The 17,314-nt window shown below is 37.8% G+C and overlaps 3 protein-coding genes and 1 long non-coding RNA gene across 8 annotated transcripts in view; 1 reads left to right on the top strand and 3 right to left on the bottom strand.

The window, feature by feature from the left end:
* Nucleotides 1-983: 983 nt before the first annotated feature.
* oscp1b (organic solute carrier partner 1b) lies at nt 984-8,344 on the bottom strand. 2 transcript variants are annotated; one of them, XM_077527941.1, is made up of 10 exons: nt 8,080-8,341; nt 7,235-7,389; nt 6,836-7,003; nt 6,683-6,763; nt 6,137-6,240; nt 4,207-4,335; nt 3,988-4,057; nt 3,774-3,913; nt 3,637-3,700; nt 984-3,410 (listed from the first exon to the last, which is right to left on the bottom strand). In XM_077527941.1, the coding sequence occupies exons 1-10, from the start codon at nt 8,189-8,191 to the stop codon at nt 3,282-3,284; spliced, it is 1,152 nt and encodes a 383-aa protein (XP_077384067.1). In that variant the 5' UTR covers nt 8,192-8,341; the 3' UTR covers nt 984-3,281. The 2 variants fall into 2 exon arrangements, with proteins under 2 accessions (XP_077384067.1, XP_077384066.1); XM_077527940.1 differs by having other exon boundaries at nt 6,683-7,003; nt 8,080-8,344.
* Nucleotides 8,345-9,274: 930 nt separating this feature from the next.
* LOC144022294 (cornifelin homolog) lies at nt 9,275-12,217 on the bottom strand. 2 transcript variants are annotated; one of them, XM_077526993.1, is made up of 7 exons: nt 12,163-12,217; nt 12,050-12,104; nt 11,705-11,941; nt 10,663-10,730; nt 10,423-10,548; nt 10,220-10,356; nt 9,275-9,546 (listed from the first exon to the last, which is right to left on the bottom strand). In XM_077526993.1, exons 4-7 carry the CDS (start codon nt 10,682-10,684, stop codon nt 9,442-9,444), a joined length of 390 nt encoding a protein of 129 aa, XP_077383119.1. In that variant the 5' UTR covers nt 10,685-10,730; nt 11,705-11,941; nt 12,050-12,104; nt 12,163-12,217; the 3' UTR covers nt 9,275-9,441. The 2 variants fall into 2 exon arrangements, with proteins under 2 accessions (XP_077383119.1, XP_077383120.1); XM_077526994.1 differs by lacking the exon at nt 10,663-10,730 and having other exon boundaries at nt 12,050-12,211.
* Nucleotides 12,218-12,752: 535 nt separating this feature from the next.
* On the bottom strand, nt 12,753-17,191 carry mrps15 (mitochondrial ribosomal protein S15). The gene is made up of 8 exons (XM_077526992.1): nt 16,933-17,191; nt 16,156-16,224; nt 15,976-16,051; nt 15,397-15,445; nt 15,222-15,306; nt 15,065-15,123; nt 14,616-14,807; nt 12,753-13,307 (listed from the first exon to the last, which is right to left on the bottom strand). The coding sequence occupies exons 1-8, from the start codon at nt 17,051-17,053 to the stop codon at nt 13,215-13,217; spliced, it is 744 nt and encodes a 247-aa protein (XP_077383118.1). The 5' UTR covers nt 17,054-17,191; the 3' UTR covers nt 12,753-13,214.
* LOC144022295 (uncharacterized) overlaps nt 15,723-17,314 on the top strand; it is an 82,043-nt gene continuing 80,451 nt past the window's right edge. For all 3 annotated transcript variants that reach the window (XR_013284300.1, XR_013284299.1, XR_013284301.1), the window contains exons 1-2: nt 15,723-16,089; nt 16,177-16,271. This is a non-coding gene — a long non-coding RNA (uncharacterized LOC144022295). The remainder of the gene's footprint in view (nt 16,090-16,176; nt 16,272-17,314) is intronic.

Here is a 17,314-nt window from a genome sequence, read left to right as displayed (position 1 = left end):
CTCGCATAATCTTGAATACTGCTGAGTAAAAATAAATAAATAAAAATAATTTTCCCCGAACTTTTTCCTTGTTATATTGAAAGCAGGGGACACAATAAATTCGGAATTTTATTTTTACATCTTTTTTATGTATATTTCTTTACCATTACAAAACAAACATGATAAAGTGTTTTATTGCAAAGTATTTTCTCAGCCCACCTGTAGAAAAAAAAAATCGTGGAATATTTTATTGTAATGTGTTTCACGACATACTGTATATTTAGACAGGGTGATACACTTAACAATTCAATTCTGTAATTAAAAAAAGGTCACTTTTAGTTACTGAATGACTCGGTTTTGAATGATAGTGACTAACAGGCGAAGCAAATCAAAGTCTTGATTCCAACCACAAACCACAACAAAAGGGCACCCCCAGATAGAAGAGGGCTTATTTAAGTCACTGTGAATCAGCGGTGCATTGGCCCCAGGCCACATTGAAAATGTTTAGAGTCATTACTGCACCACACTTTTATTTAAAACAGAAATGATTAATTCATGGCGCAAATAGAATGACTGTAGGTTGTGGTTTCTCTTCTTCTTTGTCAAGGTCACAAGGATGAGCTGGGCGTATATGTCCAATATCCAATCTGGGAATGGTCCAGCTTTGTTTTACTTTCACGGTAATGCATGCATAGCTTAGTAGCTCCCTTTTGCATGCTGATAACCGCGTTCTAATTATCTGTCCCCTTGATAGTGTTGTCAGTTGTGGATGAAATGGAGGTATGGCCTCTTAAATGTTGTGAATAAATGGTAAAATACACTAGATGAATTAGAAAATCACATTTAAGACTTTTTGAGGACACCACTGAGACTAAGAGAACAGAATAAATAGGATAAATGTTTGCCGTCATTATCAGACAATAAACAATTGCAATAGCGCCCTCTATTGGCAACTATTTATTAATACTTAACCACTAACCTTAAAAAAAATAAATCAAACCACATCTGCAAAACGTAAATTTATTATTTCTGCAACTGCTAAATTTCAGACATATGCACATCTATTCACAGAAAACAGTATATAAATCAAATAAAGAAAACTATCAAATACACATATTTACACAGTTTGACAATGCAATTAGTCACCAACAAGTTCTCTTTCATTTCTGGCCTGGAGCTCCATAACATCATGTAAAATGATATTCTCCACTCTATAGTGAGTATCATAATGTTGACTTTTAATCACAGCATTGAAATCAGGTTGCAATCGGGTCTAGAAAAGAGCACTTGGGTTTTCGCAGGTTCCCTGCACCACATCCTTTCAAATACAGAAGAGGTAAGCAATTTCCCTATTGGTAATTGTGTCTTATGTGAAATTTACTGGGGACCTGAAGAAAAAACCTGAAATGATGTATCGTATGCATGATGTAAACTACATTTTCTTGTTTTCGAAGTGACCAATGCATGGATCTTGAAATTACACTCATATACAGTATCTCACAAAAGCAAGTACAAATTTAAAAAAACAACAACAACAAAAAAACATCATGGAACAATGGTGAAGAAATGACATTTTGCTGCAATATAAAGTCATAGTCAGCTTAAAGCTTGTCACACTGTAAATTTATAGTTCCTTCAAAACGATTCAACACACAGCCAACGTCTTACTTTAGTGTTGTCCTATGAAAAGGAAACGACAGAATAAAATACATACTGTAACAAAATGTGAGGGATGTAGTCACTCCGGTGAGACACAGTTTATGAAGGAGGTGGTCATCTTCGTCTATGATGGTACTGATCCAAAGTAGGATGATGCGGCATTGGGTCTGCACTCCAAACTAGAGCCATTCATAGCTACGACTGTGAAAATGTGTTGTTTTTTTTTCCCCTTTTTTTTTTTTTTTTTTTTAGGGTTTCCCAAATAGATCGCAGGTTGTGTTCTTTATTATTAAAGGAGACATACTATGTAAAAGTACATTTTAATTTTCTTACACTGTATCCAAATAATTGGGTTTCTAACATCTTTTTTTTTTAAGCTTAATTCAGCAACTTGGTCACAAAATGTTCCTCTTCCTTCCTTCCTCTTGATGTCCAACTTAAAATCCAAATTAACGTTATTTCTGTATAACTTTGTTAGCATGTCTAACTTGTAATTTTAAAAATATATATAGACATATTTTAAAGAGCAGTAATTTAAGTGTTTCAACAGACACACCACCTTTTTTTTTTTTTTTTTTTTTTGGAGCCAAAAGTGTGCTACATGACTCAGCAGAAATGACATCAAGCATGGTTCTCTTTTCATATGTCATCATGGAATGTGACACTTAACACAATTCAGAAACTATACTATGAGAAAATTAATATAAATATCACTATTTCTTTTTACCACATACTGTAGCAAAGACCAGTGAACGTAGCAGCTACCACAACTAGCATGTGCTAGCAAAAACGCTTAACATGATTAGATTAATTGCTCTACAAATTTCTTACTTGTAATTACAGTATATTATTTAAATATCCATCCATCCATCCATCCATTTTCTGAACCGCTTGCTCCTCACAAGGGTCGCGGGGGGGTGCTGGCGCCTATCTCAGCTGGCTCTGGGCAGTAGGCAGGGGACACACAGAGACAAACAACCATCCACACGCACACAAGCACACCTGGGGACAATTCGAAGCGCCCAATTAACCTGCTATGCATGTCTTTGGAATGTGGGAGGGGACCAGAGTACCCGGAGAAGACCCACGCAGGCACGTGGAGAACATGCAAACTCCACCCAGGAAGGCCGGAGCCTGGACTCGAACCCGAGTCCTCAGTACTGGGAGGCGGACGTGCTAACCAGTCATCTACCGTGCTATTTAAATATTATTATAGCTTATTTAATGTTTAAGGCTTTATTCAGAAATATTTTTGAAATGTGTTTTTAATTGCCCGCGTACCTGTAACAGGGTTGGAAAATATATGACAAATTAAATATTTCACTTATTTATTGAGCTGGATGAATAAATTTATGTATTATTTTAAAGTATTAAATTAAAGGTCCTTTTAAAAAAATGTTGGTGCTTAAATTATCCTCTAATTCTGAAATGTCCTGCATGACGTATTTTAGTAGGCTTGGGAAACCCTGTGTACACTGTGGATACAAATTTGCTGTGGGTCATTTTCCCCGAAACACGCACAATCCCTCCCTACATAGAGAGAGGAAAAAGCACCTGAAGGTTTTCTGTGCACATGTTGCAGCATCAGTTTTGCTGGTTCAGACAACGTTTTGCGGTCCATCCCTCGGGGGAATCCGATGGCGTCACAGACCGTCCATCATGGCCAGGAGGTCATCTCCTTTGCTGCTGGCACTCGGGGATTGATCGGGCGACTCCCGAGACTCACTGAACTCACCCATGATCTTGGCCAGCTCGGCGTTGGCAGATTGGTCCTGTGGGACGGAGTTGCCCGGAAGAAACGCTTATTACCATGACATGGGCATGCATTACTCAACAAAATAGCATGTGCATGTGAGGTGTGGGTACTATTTTTTGTCCTCTTGGGGGTTGCCATCCTCACATTCTACTGTAGTGTCTGGACTTTGAGTGTGTCTGGATTTAAAAGGCTGGGCACTAGTTTGGTGAGTGACGTGGTTGTCATAACAAGTAAAGCAGTACCTTTGTAGCTTGGATGTTTATAAATCCATACGACAGCTCATCCGGTCTGGACATGAATGCCTCTCTGTGGGGGAAAAAAAAAATCCCAAATGTTACTTTTAGATACAATAAATAAGATTTGGAGAGAAGGTACCCACTCTTCCTCCTCATCGGTTGCGAACAAGTTCACCCGGAAGCCACACTCTGCATTCCCAGCCCTTTGGACTTCCAAGCCTCCCATCAGTTTGGCTAAGAGGTTGAGCTCCTCTTTTGCCAGAGGGTTGGGAGCCAGGTTGACCTGTTGATAACACAAATTCACCCGAGCGTCAAGATACTATATGCGTGCAAATAAGAACAAAACATTTTTTAAACCTTAGTGTGCTGAGTTGAATGTTTGGAGGTTCCCGACATGTGAGTTTCCACCGGCCGGCACACGCTGTACCTGTGAGGCCACATCAGAGGAATGTTCCAAGCTTTGTCAGTACAATGAAAATTCATATAGTCAGCCTGTTAGTGAAAATCATTATGGCAACATAGGTCCTTGAAACTTTTTTAAAAATATTTTTGTGTGTTGTGTTGAGAAAGTCTTACATGTTAGTGCCAAGTTTGGTCACCCTGTCGCCGAAAAGCTCAAAGGATCCTTCGCAGAGTGCAGCAGTGTAGTTTCCGCCATTATTGAACTGCACCCTGCTCGTTTCCTCGCCAGTGCAGCTGTAAATCCTAGAATAGCCACATTTACACGTTAAAAACAAAAATATTAATAGACGTATATTTACTGTGAAAGATTTAACTTCTTGATTTGCTTGCGTTTGAAATGAAAAAATATATCAAAATATGTATTCCTCTTTGTGTGCGTGTTGTTTTTTGGTGCCAAGGAACCATTTCAAATGAGTTGGGGCGCTTTATCAAACCAAAGTAGCAATTTGCCGCCATCTTGTGGCATCCGAAGGAAACAAACTTTTTGGGAACATTGTAGTGTATTTATTTATTTATTTATTAATTTATAAAATGAAAACCTTCTACATTTTATAACATAGTGATTATTATTTTCAATTTGTGTGCTCTTCAAAGTCTTAATAACATAGAAAATAAACATTAAGCTATAGTAACATGTAAAAACAATTATTGTACTTTAACAATATTACTTTATGGATAATATACTTACCTTTTTTCAAAGACTAAAACAAATGTTAATTTTTTTAAAGATTAAAACAAATTTTTGTTTTTTTAATAATAAATATATATACATTTAGGGCGGCACGGTAGTCTCGTGGTTAGCACGTCCGCTTCCCAGTTCTGAGGTCTCCGGTTCGAGTCCAGGCTCGGACCTTCCTGGGTGGAGTTTGCATGTTCTCCCCGTGCCTGCGTGGGTCTTCTCCGGGTACTCCGGTCTCCTCCCACATTCCAAAGACATGCATGGCAGGTTAATTGGGCGCTCCGAATTGTCCCTAGGTGTGCGTGTGAGTGTGGATGGTTGTTCGTCTCTGTGTGCCCTGCGATTGGTTGGCAACCAGTCCAGGGTGTCCCCCGCCTACTGCCCAGAGCCAGCTGAGATAGGCGCCAGCAACCCCCGCGACCCTTGTGAGGAATAAGCGGTCAAGAAAATGGATGGATGGATGGATATATACATTTAAACCTTTTTAATTTATGTGAGAACATATTTTCATTATAATTTTTGATTGGCTTGTTCTTGCTACTTGAAATATTGAAGGGAATTAAATCAATGCATTTTCATATTATTTATTTTTTTTGTTTACATCTGATTACATACTGCTAGATAAAAAAGCATGTTTTTGATTGATTGATTTATCCTGAAAAACAAAACAAAACAACAACAAAAAAAACATTATTTTTTTCTGTTGAAGACAGATGTTTTTCAACAGTATACATGTACATTATAGTTTGTGTATTTAACTAGTATAGAGTGATAGACGATCAGAAATGCCATTTACTTCTTTCAATTTCATGATTAATTGCATTTTCTCTCTGGCCTGTCTACCGAAACAAATTCTTGAGCTTCATTTTGATTGATGTGTCCATGTGTATAACCATTGAGCAACACAATCAAAACACACAACTTGTCTAAAGTTAGAATGCAAAGACCAAGAACGAAGAGTAATGCAATTAGCTGCACGTGGGCCTACTTAAGCTTGATGTTACAGCATGAGGTTAGAATCACAACGACGAATATGGAAAAGTAACAGTGAAGTTTCATCATCTTCATCATTCTAAAAGGAGACATATTATAGACACTCATATAGAGTGCAAATAGTTTTTTTTTGGCCAATCAACAAGTGTGAAATTAAACATTGATTTTTTTTTTTTTTTTTTTAAAGCTGTTAAAATGTATCTGTGAGGAAGACGCTTTGAATTCAACCGTCACAATTGGACTAATTCACATACAACAGCCCTCACATTAAATTTCTCCACTGACAACTTGCTAGCAAGGACGGGCCAAAATGCAGAGCCACTTTCAATCAAAGCTCATCATCAAGTTCATCAAAGCTTGGGTAGTTGTCACCTTATAATGCTGGGAATTTGTGTCCCGTAGGGCACAGGACCGCTGATGGGCAGCACAAATCGACCATTGGAGTTTTGCACTTTATCCTTAAGGAAAATGGATACCTGGCATATAAAACAGGAAAACAATGAGAATTACTGGATGTAGAATCAACCTCTGCATTGTTGGGCTCAGGCCAAAGCTACAAACATCATAGCTTTTACATCATCCTGTGGCATTTACGTGCCAAGGAACTATGTTGAAATAAATTGACAAGCTTTATTTACACCAAGTATCACCTCAAAAATACTTAACATTTGCATATTATTATGAATGCAACATTAACATTGCACCTACATTTATGAAAGTAAATACTAATTAAATAATTTAACTCAAATGTATTGTACATAAAAAATTAAAACTGTAACTAACTAATGTTTAGCAATAAAATGCACTTTAAGATTAAAAGCAAATACATACTTAAATTAATTCAGTGATTGTTTCGTGTATGACAAAATGTATTTACTGTATGGTATACAAAAAAAATCCTGAGGAGAATGAACTTACCCTTATGTGCATGTCCTGAAAGAAGATAAGAAGAGTTTGTCTAATTAGCTGCAATTCACCGCTTGGCAATGGAATATACATCTGAAAAGAAGAAACGGCATTCGCTTCAATTGAAAACAATCCACATTCCCACCGTACAAAGTGTTGGTGCACCTCGATGAGCTGTTGATACGTCTCGTCCACCTGACCCAAAATGCAAGGTGTGTCCTTGACAAACTCCTTGATGGCGTCCATGTGGTTGAAGGAGACCAGGAGGAGGTCGCGGGGCCGAGGGCAAAGGAGAACCTGGTACTTGAAGGCCATGGTCATCAAGTCGTACAGCTGGAATGCAAACTCAACTTGATCCATAGTACACATTTAGTACAAGTGGGAGTTTGAATGAAAATTTCTAATTCAAAGAATTCAAATTGAAAAATCCAACTCAGCATTTTCTTTTAGGTGCAGGACAATTACACAATATTACATGAATGTATGCACAAAAAAAAAAAAAAAAAAAAAAAAAAAAAAAATCAAGGAACATAGCACAGTGCAACATGCTATGATCACGCTAACCTTGTCCATGCTCGCTTGATTGAGCCTCATGATGGAGGCGTGGGCCAATCTGTCGAATACGGTGCGCAGCGCTTTCTTGGAATACAGCTCCTGTGGCTTGAAAAGCTCCTCCAGGAACTTCTTGTTGAACATGGTGGTGATTATGTCATTCATGACTAGTCGGGGATAAAGGGAAAAAGCGGGAAGTTTTAGGTAATGTACATAATGTCAGACTGATGTCTGAGGAGATGGCAGGTGAGTAATCTAGATAATTTAACCTACTTTGTAGAAAAATTCCGGAAATTTTGCAACTCTATTTATATCACACAGGAATAAAATACTGTATTTCCTCACACAGTGGCCGCCACTCTATAAACCTATGCCTCAATTAATTGCCACAACTCAAATAAACACTTCCAGGCGGAAAAAAAGCAGGTTATTGAGTCCTTTATTGTGACATCTAATACCACCATATTTCACGGTTGACTCATACAATATTGGGAAAACAGATGTGGCATCTGTAAAGCTGACATTTTGGGGGGGGGTTAAGAGAAGCAGTAGCAGTCAACATCTCCAAGTTTTTCAGTCCTTAACTTGATCTAATAGGCTGGGTGAAGATCCATAGACACTTTGAAGCCATCAATTTAAAATTTTCTGTTATTTATGCATATTCAAGGGACACCGCGACTTTTACACGTCATATACCATTGTCGTAATCAAACATTTTATCATCATCTATCCAACATGCTAAAACCAAGAGGTAATTATATTTTACAAATAGTGAAAAGATAGATAAACGACACTATTCAGTGTGTTGTGTTCTTATCTTAGCGGTTGTTTGATATCGTATAGCCAAATGTAACCACCTTTCTTAGCCTTGTCGGGGGGGATATTTTGTGCTCGTAGCCGCTGGTCTAGAATATAAAGCATTTCTCCGCCGAGATTGATGAAGAGCAGCGGGAGAGTCCTCGACGCCATGGTGGAACCTGTAAAAACGTTGAACAACAAAACTCCGTTCGAAAAAGACAGACAACTAGCAGTTGCGGCTAGCTCATTCTTGACGAGGAGATTGGTTGCTAATGCCTCCGCCACCGGTTGCCAGGCCACGGAGGAAGTAGCCAATCGGAGGAAGAAACGTCATCAAAACAGGAAGTTGCGCGAGTATGCGTGTATTCAATTACAGTACGTATTCTGAATGTTAAAAAACAATGGAACGTAAATTTAAAGGTCTATTACATTACTATAACATTATTTAACTTGTAAGAAGTATTTATCTTTTATTACACATTTCAATTACAAATTTAATACCTTCATGCTAATTTAATGTATACTATAATTTTTTATTTTTTATTAATATTTCATTTATATATCATATATTATTTTTAATTGCATAAAATGTGTATTATGTATATTAATCTATTTTTAGATGAATTTAGGTCTTTATAGGTCTGAACTACTGCCGTCAGGCAGACGGCACAGGGCTATTAAAAGTAGGACAAACAGACTGAACAACAGCTTTTATCCAACTGAGGTAAGAGCACTCAATAACTCTCTCTAATATGTGCAATAATATACCATGTAATATATAATACCTATTTCATGTGCACTTTATGTAGATACCGGTAGTTGTTTTAGTCTGTGTTTTATGTTTTATGATGTGCCCTCTTTTTTATTCCAATTTTAATGCTGTTTTGCTGCTCTTTTTATCTATTTATATTATTTTTTTTTTTATTATTATAGTTATGAAACTCTTGTTTTTCTTTGCACTGAATGGGATTGCACTATACTGTTTCGTTGCACTTGTAATGACAATAAACCGAATCTGAATCTGACTTATCACATATTTGAATATTTTACACACTCCCACAATAATGTTATAACCACACAAACAATTTAAAAAACAAGCAAAAAACAAACAAAAAACAGAGTATTATTAGAATATGTGATGGAAGTCAACCCCCACCCCCAAATCTGGTACTTAATTGGATTTCAATTAGATACACAAAAGTTTCTTCATGATCACGTTAACAAAATGCATTGCTAAATTTCAGGGCAAATAAATTCCGTTTGCATGAATCTTTATTCAATAGGAGACAGCAGAATTCTTTACATGCTCCTCTCCTGTTTGACGAGCAAAAAGAAAAAAAGAAGTGGGGAACCTAAATCCTGCGGACCATATTTTGTATAATGATTTGGGGGAATGACCAGCTCCTTTGGTTTTGTAGCTATTACGGTGTAGTTTCTCCATTCCGGATGCGAATCTCTCTGGCCATTCTGCAGACCTCACAGATGCCGCAGAAAAAGGACATGAGGGCGTCGTTGCAAATTGTCCCCTGTGAAAAACACGCACACGCAATGGAAAAGTGAGTTTTTAATGGCTTGTGCAGTAATCAGTGAAAAGGGACGAGCCCTGCTGCGGATAGAAAAAATCTGTCTTCAATGTCAGTTTGTAATTACCTATAGATACCACAAGATGGCGGCAAATTAATAAAACCAAAGGTTTCCTTGGTTTCAGGATGCCACTAGATGGCACCAAATCATCCAATATTGTTATTTTTTTCTTGAGTACAAAGAAACTAGCAAATATCCAAGCCATGACACTTGAGGCGCAACGATTACTGGTAATCAATAACTAACCGATTATCAAATTAATCGACAATTAGGTTTGGTAATTGATTAATCGCTTGGATACCTTTTTTTTTTTTTTTTTAATTTAAAACTGAACAAATCCTCGGAATTTCAGCTCCTCAATTTATCTGACTAATTCTTATTCCACAAACAAAATAATTGAATCAGAATGTGACATTTAGATTAGTGGGATCACAAAGAAAATAGTGCAAAGAAAACTTTTGACTTGGCTCTATAAGACTTACTTGTAACTTGCACCTATTAAGTGCCACGGTGGACTTTCTCAATTGCAACCCAATGAGCAACATTTCCGCCCTTGTGCAAGCTGCTAGCGAAATCAAAGCACTTCTTCTCTGCCAAGCGTTGACTTGCACATACCTGGATGCCGTACGTGAGCCTCATGTGGGTTCTCATAGCTGTCAAGCCGCCCGGCACGCAGCCCAAGCAGCAGTTTTCCCCATATTTGTCCGCCGTGTAGCAGGCCAGGACGGATGGGCAGAGGCAGCCGAATGCACCTGGTGGAAGAAAGATGGATTACCATTGATGATCATTGAATAATTAAAACAAATATGGATACTCACAAATCAATAAATCACTGCAGCAGGAGCAGAGGCCCGTGCTCCACTGTCCCGTTTGGACGTTGGTGCCATAGCCGCCGGCGCCCGGTTGACTGGTTACCACTGGGTTTGACATTTGGGCCACAGGTTCTGATACATGTGCAGAGTCCGACATATTTTATCATTGCAGAAAACAATGTGGTATTGACTACCTCTACATTTATTTTTTTTTTTGTTGGGCAGGAGAAAAAAAAAAAAAATGACCTGAATCTGAATCCTGCCACATGTTGTGCTCTGCTTGTTATTTCCACTTTACTGGTTGAATAATAAGCCTAAAAGATGAAGTCTGGTGTTATTTGTGCAGTCAGCAGGTGAGCACTCACATTAAGATGCCCTTACTTCACCCTTATTGTATTGTGAGACACAAGATGGGGCCATGTTTCCATTCTGGGGCCAATTTCAAATGCCCAGAGGGAAATGTAGGTTTTTAAAACTTTATTAACATAAAATAATTAAAAATAAAGCATTAAAAATCCAATCTAAATATAAACTATTTTTTTTAAACACTAGCATGCTAAACAACTTTCTTTATATAAATAATAAAAAAACACACAAATTTTCCATTTTTTCATTTCCCCATGAAAGAAATTTACATTTATAAAAAAATAAAATAAAAAAAATACATCGCTATTCATAATAGCAATGTGTAGCCTTTTTGTTTTAAAAATGTTTTTTATATCATTAGAATTCTATTGAAATATACATATATGGAAAAATGCACAATAATTAGAAATACTGTGTATACTATTTCACATTTCTTTAGTGTCAACATAATGTGTAATACATTTGGAATAAAAATATATATATATAAAAAATAAATAAAACTGAAAATATCAGCATGTATGAGTTGTTCTGTTAAAAAAAATCCAAAACTAACTAAATAAATAAAATACTCCCACTGTAAGAATAGATGAACAATGCACCAGTTTGAGTATTTTTATGGCCCTAAATGTCATTCCCCTACTCAGACCTAACAGGATTTTCCTTCATTAACAATAAAAGCTAAATACTGCACAAATTTAGACAAGTGCAACATTGAAACTTGGATTTTCTGTCATTGTAAGAGGTTGTTAATCCCGTTTTAGAGGCAATAAAAAACTACTTTGGAGAAACATGCATGATTATGCCAAGTATGCTTGAGTCAACTATATGGATGAATTGCAAACATAGTTTACATGTATTATCTTTCAATTTAAGCATCAGTTTGATATTTTGCATGGCAATCAAAAAACAGCATGCGACTTACCAGAAGGAGTGTGTGAGCGTGTGCTGGTCCCGATCAAACTGTCGAGTTTGACAACACACAGGAAGTTTGGGGTTCATGTTGAGAAACGTTTACTGGTGTAACTAAACGGCTAAAAGGATGGCGAGATCTTTGTGGTGATACTCAGATGAAACGGTGCAGGTTTTTCTTTCTTGTATCGTGTGCATAGTCCACTTAGACTTAGACTTGACTTTATTGATCCCTTTGGGTTGGCTCCCTCTGGGAAATTTACATTTCCAGCAGCAATAAGAACAGATAAAATAAAAAATAATTCAATCAATCAATAAATAAGGTTATTACATCGGAGGTTAAATAAATTAAACATACTTGACTTTTGAAGGACTTGCATGCACATAGTTGTGTTTCAGGAGTGCCTTGCCACCTATCAAGAGGGCAATTAACAAAGTAAAAAGCTTGACAACTGTTGTTGGCAGATTTACCTGATAACCTCCACACACGCATGATCAGCCAGGCTGGGTGAATATCCAGAGCCACAGCCAGACAGTATGAAACAACTTCATGTCGAAACACCCAAATTCCTTACAGGTGTTATTGGGTTAAACCTAAAAAGGTAAGCAGAGCTGCATTGAGTTTTGTTAGATGCACAGATTAGAGCCAGCTTCTGAAAAGCGGCGCATAACAATACTTGATTTCTCTGTGAAGTTGTGGACACGGAGGGTGTAGATTGTGGCTTGGTTTGGTCATGTGACCATTTGTGCCCCTTACACACACTGTGCTGTAAGAAGTGCTGCCTTCCTGATTTTTTTTAATTTTTTTTATGGATGCTAGATTTAGGCTGTTCATATCCAAATCAGGGCTCTTCATTCACAAGTGGTCTGGGCCCCAGAAATTGGCCAATTTCAACAGGACAAGAAATAGGGTGTGCAAAGTGTACTGTAATTCTTGATCCTTGTGATTGTTTGAGGAAAGCATGTCATGTTTTCCTAAGACACATGAGAACTGTTTTAAATTGGGAAATAATGCATATTATTGGCCTAGTAGCATACTTCAAAACAGCAACAACAAAAGCTTACTGCAAATGTTTATTTCTTTACGTCTGTACAGATTAGTGATCCCGGCTAGGGCAATCTGTAAAGTTTGAATTGAGACAACTGTTTTTGTTCCCTTTCTGAACACTTCAAATGTGACTGAGGCCATAATCATGATATTAGGCTAACGATGTGTCAAACAAGTCGGCATTCAAATATTTGATCCTAATTACTCATTTTATTATCTTGAGTATTGGTATAGAAAACAGATGGACATTGTGTTTCCAGACCTCATTATTCTCCCACACAGAGATCCTGCACAATCATCACATCACATCACAGCTGTGGCCGTGGATTCAGCATTCAGTGGAACATGACTAAAAGGAAATGGCGTGGGCTGCTAAAAACAGACAGCAGACTGCAAACGGCGTAGTAATGTAGTTCGGCCACTCGTGGGTGACGTGGTAGAAAAGAAATGACGCTGAGGGGCCGAGTGATGACATCTACGGACTCGTCGTTTGCATCTTAGCCGCTTCCGCGCTCTGCTTCAGTTTCAGCTTCTCGGCTTTCTTCTTCTTCTGCACCTCCTCAAAGACCTGCGGGGGCGACCAGACGGATGTCAGAGGAAACAAACTGAAACAGAAAGCAGGCCATTGTGGCGGCATGCGTAAAACTGCTCTCATGTCAATTCGTATGTGGTGAACACGTTACTGCAAACACTGTGCTTTTGTCGTATTTTTCTTCCCATTTATGAACTCTGAAGCCCATCAGAGGCACCAAGTAAGGAAACAATGGAAGCATACTTGAGTTACTAAGTCAAATGTCAAAACAGGATGGATGAGTATGTGCTCAGCTGTGGTTCCTGTGTGCTAATTAAAACAATGCATTCATTTGTAATGCATATATAACTCCATTTAATACATTACTGTTATACGGAGTGGCCCCGAGCATACTCGGACTGAGCACCTGTGGATTAATCAGTATGCAGATTTGATTCCAATATTTTTGGATTTATTTTTAGAGGGTCTCAACACTGTTTTTGTGGAAAACACTGATTGAAGGTTTCTTTTACTCCTTTTTTAAAAAAAATGTGGGGTTTAATTTTATTCCCCCAAAAACACATTTCTGATGCAGATATTATTTGTTCCTATCCCCCTCTAATAGCGATGATTTTATTATTTTATTTGTATACCATCGTCACCCTCTTAAAATAATTGCCTAAGTCATTTTTTTTTTTTTGCAAGCATTTTTGTTTGCCTAAATCATCCCCTCATGATGCAAATGGTTAATTTTTTCGTGTTTCCTGAAAAATTTCTGCGGAGATTATTTTAAGTAGGCGTCGCTATAATAAATTACTTTTAGATTCAAATGTACAATTGCAAACAAAATACCACAAACTGCCAACATTAACTTAAATTCAATAATTATTGTAAATAATTTTTATGTTGAAAATAAATATGCATAGCTAGCTATTATATTATTAATAAAAAATCATTATTTGATATAAATGTAACTTATTCATTATTGTAATTTTCAACATTAAAATAATTTAAATTTGACAAATTATATAAAACGTTTATAATTTCAGCATTTTTAATTGTATTTTTGATTTAAAAAAAAAAAGTGAAAATAATGTATTATAATTCTGAAATAAACAAACTATATAATTATAATTTATAACATTTTATGAAAAATTTGTGCATGTTAAAAAAAAAGAAAATTAAATAAAGGGAATATTAAAAATAATTGTATGTATAAAAAAAATACAAATAAAAATCAATAACTATGATTGTTTTGCCAAATTTTGATGAAAAGATGGCATCCATGACTTTTGACTTGACGACAACCAACAGGGGGGCGACTTCAGTGATGCTGCCTGACCGTTGGTGACTTGTGTTTGCTACCTTGATGCAGAAGGCCTTCTTGGCCAGCCAGCGTCGCGTGGCCCTCCTGTAGTACTCTGGCGGGAAGGTGTAAGTGATGCCCAGCTGCTGGCACACATTTTCAAAGGCTTCGTAGCGCTCCAGCCGCAGGTTCTTCAGCAACTTTTTCCTCTTGTCGATCGCCATCAGCATGCGTCTCTTGTTGGCTTTGTCCTGTAAAACGCAAATGGGGACACACTTGGATGGAAAAAAACCCCCAACAACAAACGTAAATGCAGAGGAAACAACAGCCTGATTGTGTTGCAAAGGTGGAAATTTTCTGACCACGACCATCTTGTGTGCGTGTGATTGACACAGGATATCCTGTAGTATGTTTGAATGCGTGTGTGTGACGCTACAGGAAGGAAACGCATTGACACTTTAAAGTTCTGATGAGCCTCATTACCACGTCATGAACTCTCTCGGCTCACCTTGTGATGTTTGTGCAAGTGCTCCTGAAAGTTGCGGATCCTCGACGTCAAAATGGCCACTGTAACACACAAACCAAAAAAAACATTCAACACCCACAAGATTCACAAAAATCATGTTTGTGTCTGTGTTTGTGTGTGGCAGTGAAGACAAACTCACCTTTAACTTCCACTGAGTTGCGGTCGCTCTCCTCTCGCTGCACCATGGCAATCAGCTGCTCCTTTTTCAGTGCCAGCTTTTCACTCTGAGGACACACACACACACACACACACAAACAGGCGCACACAATCAAACAATCAATGATACGATGTAACGAGACATTTAAATTACTTACATGACTCGCCAACTCCAGCGAAAGAAGTCTTTGCACAACATCGTCTGTCCTGTAGTGACAAACACACACACACACACACACACACACACACACACACACACACACACACACACACACACACACACACACACACACACACACACACACACACACACACACACACACACACACACACACACACACACACACACACAAGTGCAGTGTTTTTCAATTCAGGTCCTCAGGCCCCCCTAGCCAGCCTGTTTTCAATGTCTCCCAATTGCAACGCAGGTGAGGATCGTTATCAGGCTTCTCCAGAGCTGGCTGATTAGCTGTCATTGGAATCAGCTGCATTGGGAATTGGGAGACATGGAAAACAGGCTGGCTAGGGGGGCCTGAGGACCGGAATTGAGAAACACTGCACTAGTGACAGCAGAAGGCAAAGTAGCTATTGGAACAATAAATCACATTTTGATCATTACAAATGTGGGCAGACAAACCCAAGTATACAGCAAAATGTAGAGAGTCATGCGGGATTCAATTAAAGGGGACATAGCATGCATTTTTTCACAATTCAAGAGTCTTATGTGTAGTGTTTACGTTTGAGCAAGTGGCACGGCGGCGTAATCTAGTTTTAGCATGGTCGGAGGGAGGTCATTGAGTTGGCTCTCAGGACCTGGAAGGCAGAAGAAACAAAATAGCAACAGATTCAAAGTGAGTTTTTTTTTTCTCCTTCTTTTCTTTCCCAGAGCTGTACCCATGTCACTTTAAATGACATACCTGCAACCTTTTTCTTCACAGTGCGGGCATAATGTCGGACTGGCGCTGGAAGTGCAAAGCTTCCTGACGCTGAAGAGAGACAAGAAACATTCATTGCTACAGTTATATTTAAAGGGGTGAGCAAATGTTCCCATTCTTAACTCTTGTTGCCATTCCAGTGTTGTATTGAGAGGGACAATGTTTTTCTTTTATTTAAAATATTTAGAAAAATATGCTACAGAGTACAGATACCAAGAGCAAAGAAAACTGTGTGTGTAACAATGTTTTAGGAAAAAGACAAATAATGAAAAACAGGCCTGGAAAATAAGTATAAAAAACTTTAGCATTTTATGAAGCCTTAAACAATCTTGAAAAATGCTTTAATATAAAATAAACATTACAGATGACATTCCATCTTTTTTATTTAAACAAATATATATAAATTACTTTCATTTTCATTACATAAAATACACAACCGTTTCCTTACTATAAATACAAGGGTTTTACTTATTTAACACATAATTATCTGTTAATATAATTAAAACTAATGATATATTTTACACTTTGAAATGCGTATTTCAACATTTTATTTCAGATTCAGTGTACCCGTGCCAGCCAGTGTCGTCCACGCATGCGCAGTTCGTCGCAACAAGCACTCTATTTAGCTATGAGCTAATGATGCGACTTGTTAATGCATTAAGTTAACCTTACAATTCGAGACATTTTGTAGATTTTAATAGCACACGATATATACGTCCAACTTCCATTTTTGTTATTGTCTCTGTGTTGTGTTTTTACCGCCGCTGAATCGGGTTCCCGACAGCAACGCCGAACAGCACGTCCATGGAGTGGCGACGCCTTCCCTCAAAGCTCCCACCGAATACTTTAGAACGGCCCTTAGAGCTATATTCGAAAACATGACTTTCGTTTGAATTCACGAACTCGATAACTCGCTCAAAGCGAAGGAGAATAACAACCCTCGACCGCTAGATGTACTGCGCCATATTGTTCAGACGTAACCAAAAAACGTCTTTCCTCGATCGAGCCATGCTAAACGAACGCAGAGCACATCGATTGGGGTTGGGAGAAAAGAAAAAAAACACCCCCCAAAGGAGCACAACTGAAAACAATAAAAATAAATAAATAAAATAAGTAAAAAAATATGTACTCAATCGTGCTA

Source organism: Festucalex cinctus, chromosome 7, assembly GCF_051991245.1.
Source record: "Festucalex cinctus isolate MCC-2025b chromosome 7, RoL_Fcin_1.0, whole genome shotgun sequence".
Taxonomy (NCBI): Eukaryota; Metazoa; Chordata; class Actinopteri; order Syngnathiformes; family Syngnathidae; genus Festucalex; species Festucalex cinctus.
The sequence above is the reverse complement of the archived record's forward strand: the minus strand, read 5'-3'. Positions and strand labels throughout refer to the sequence as shown.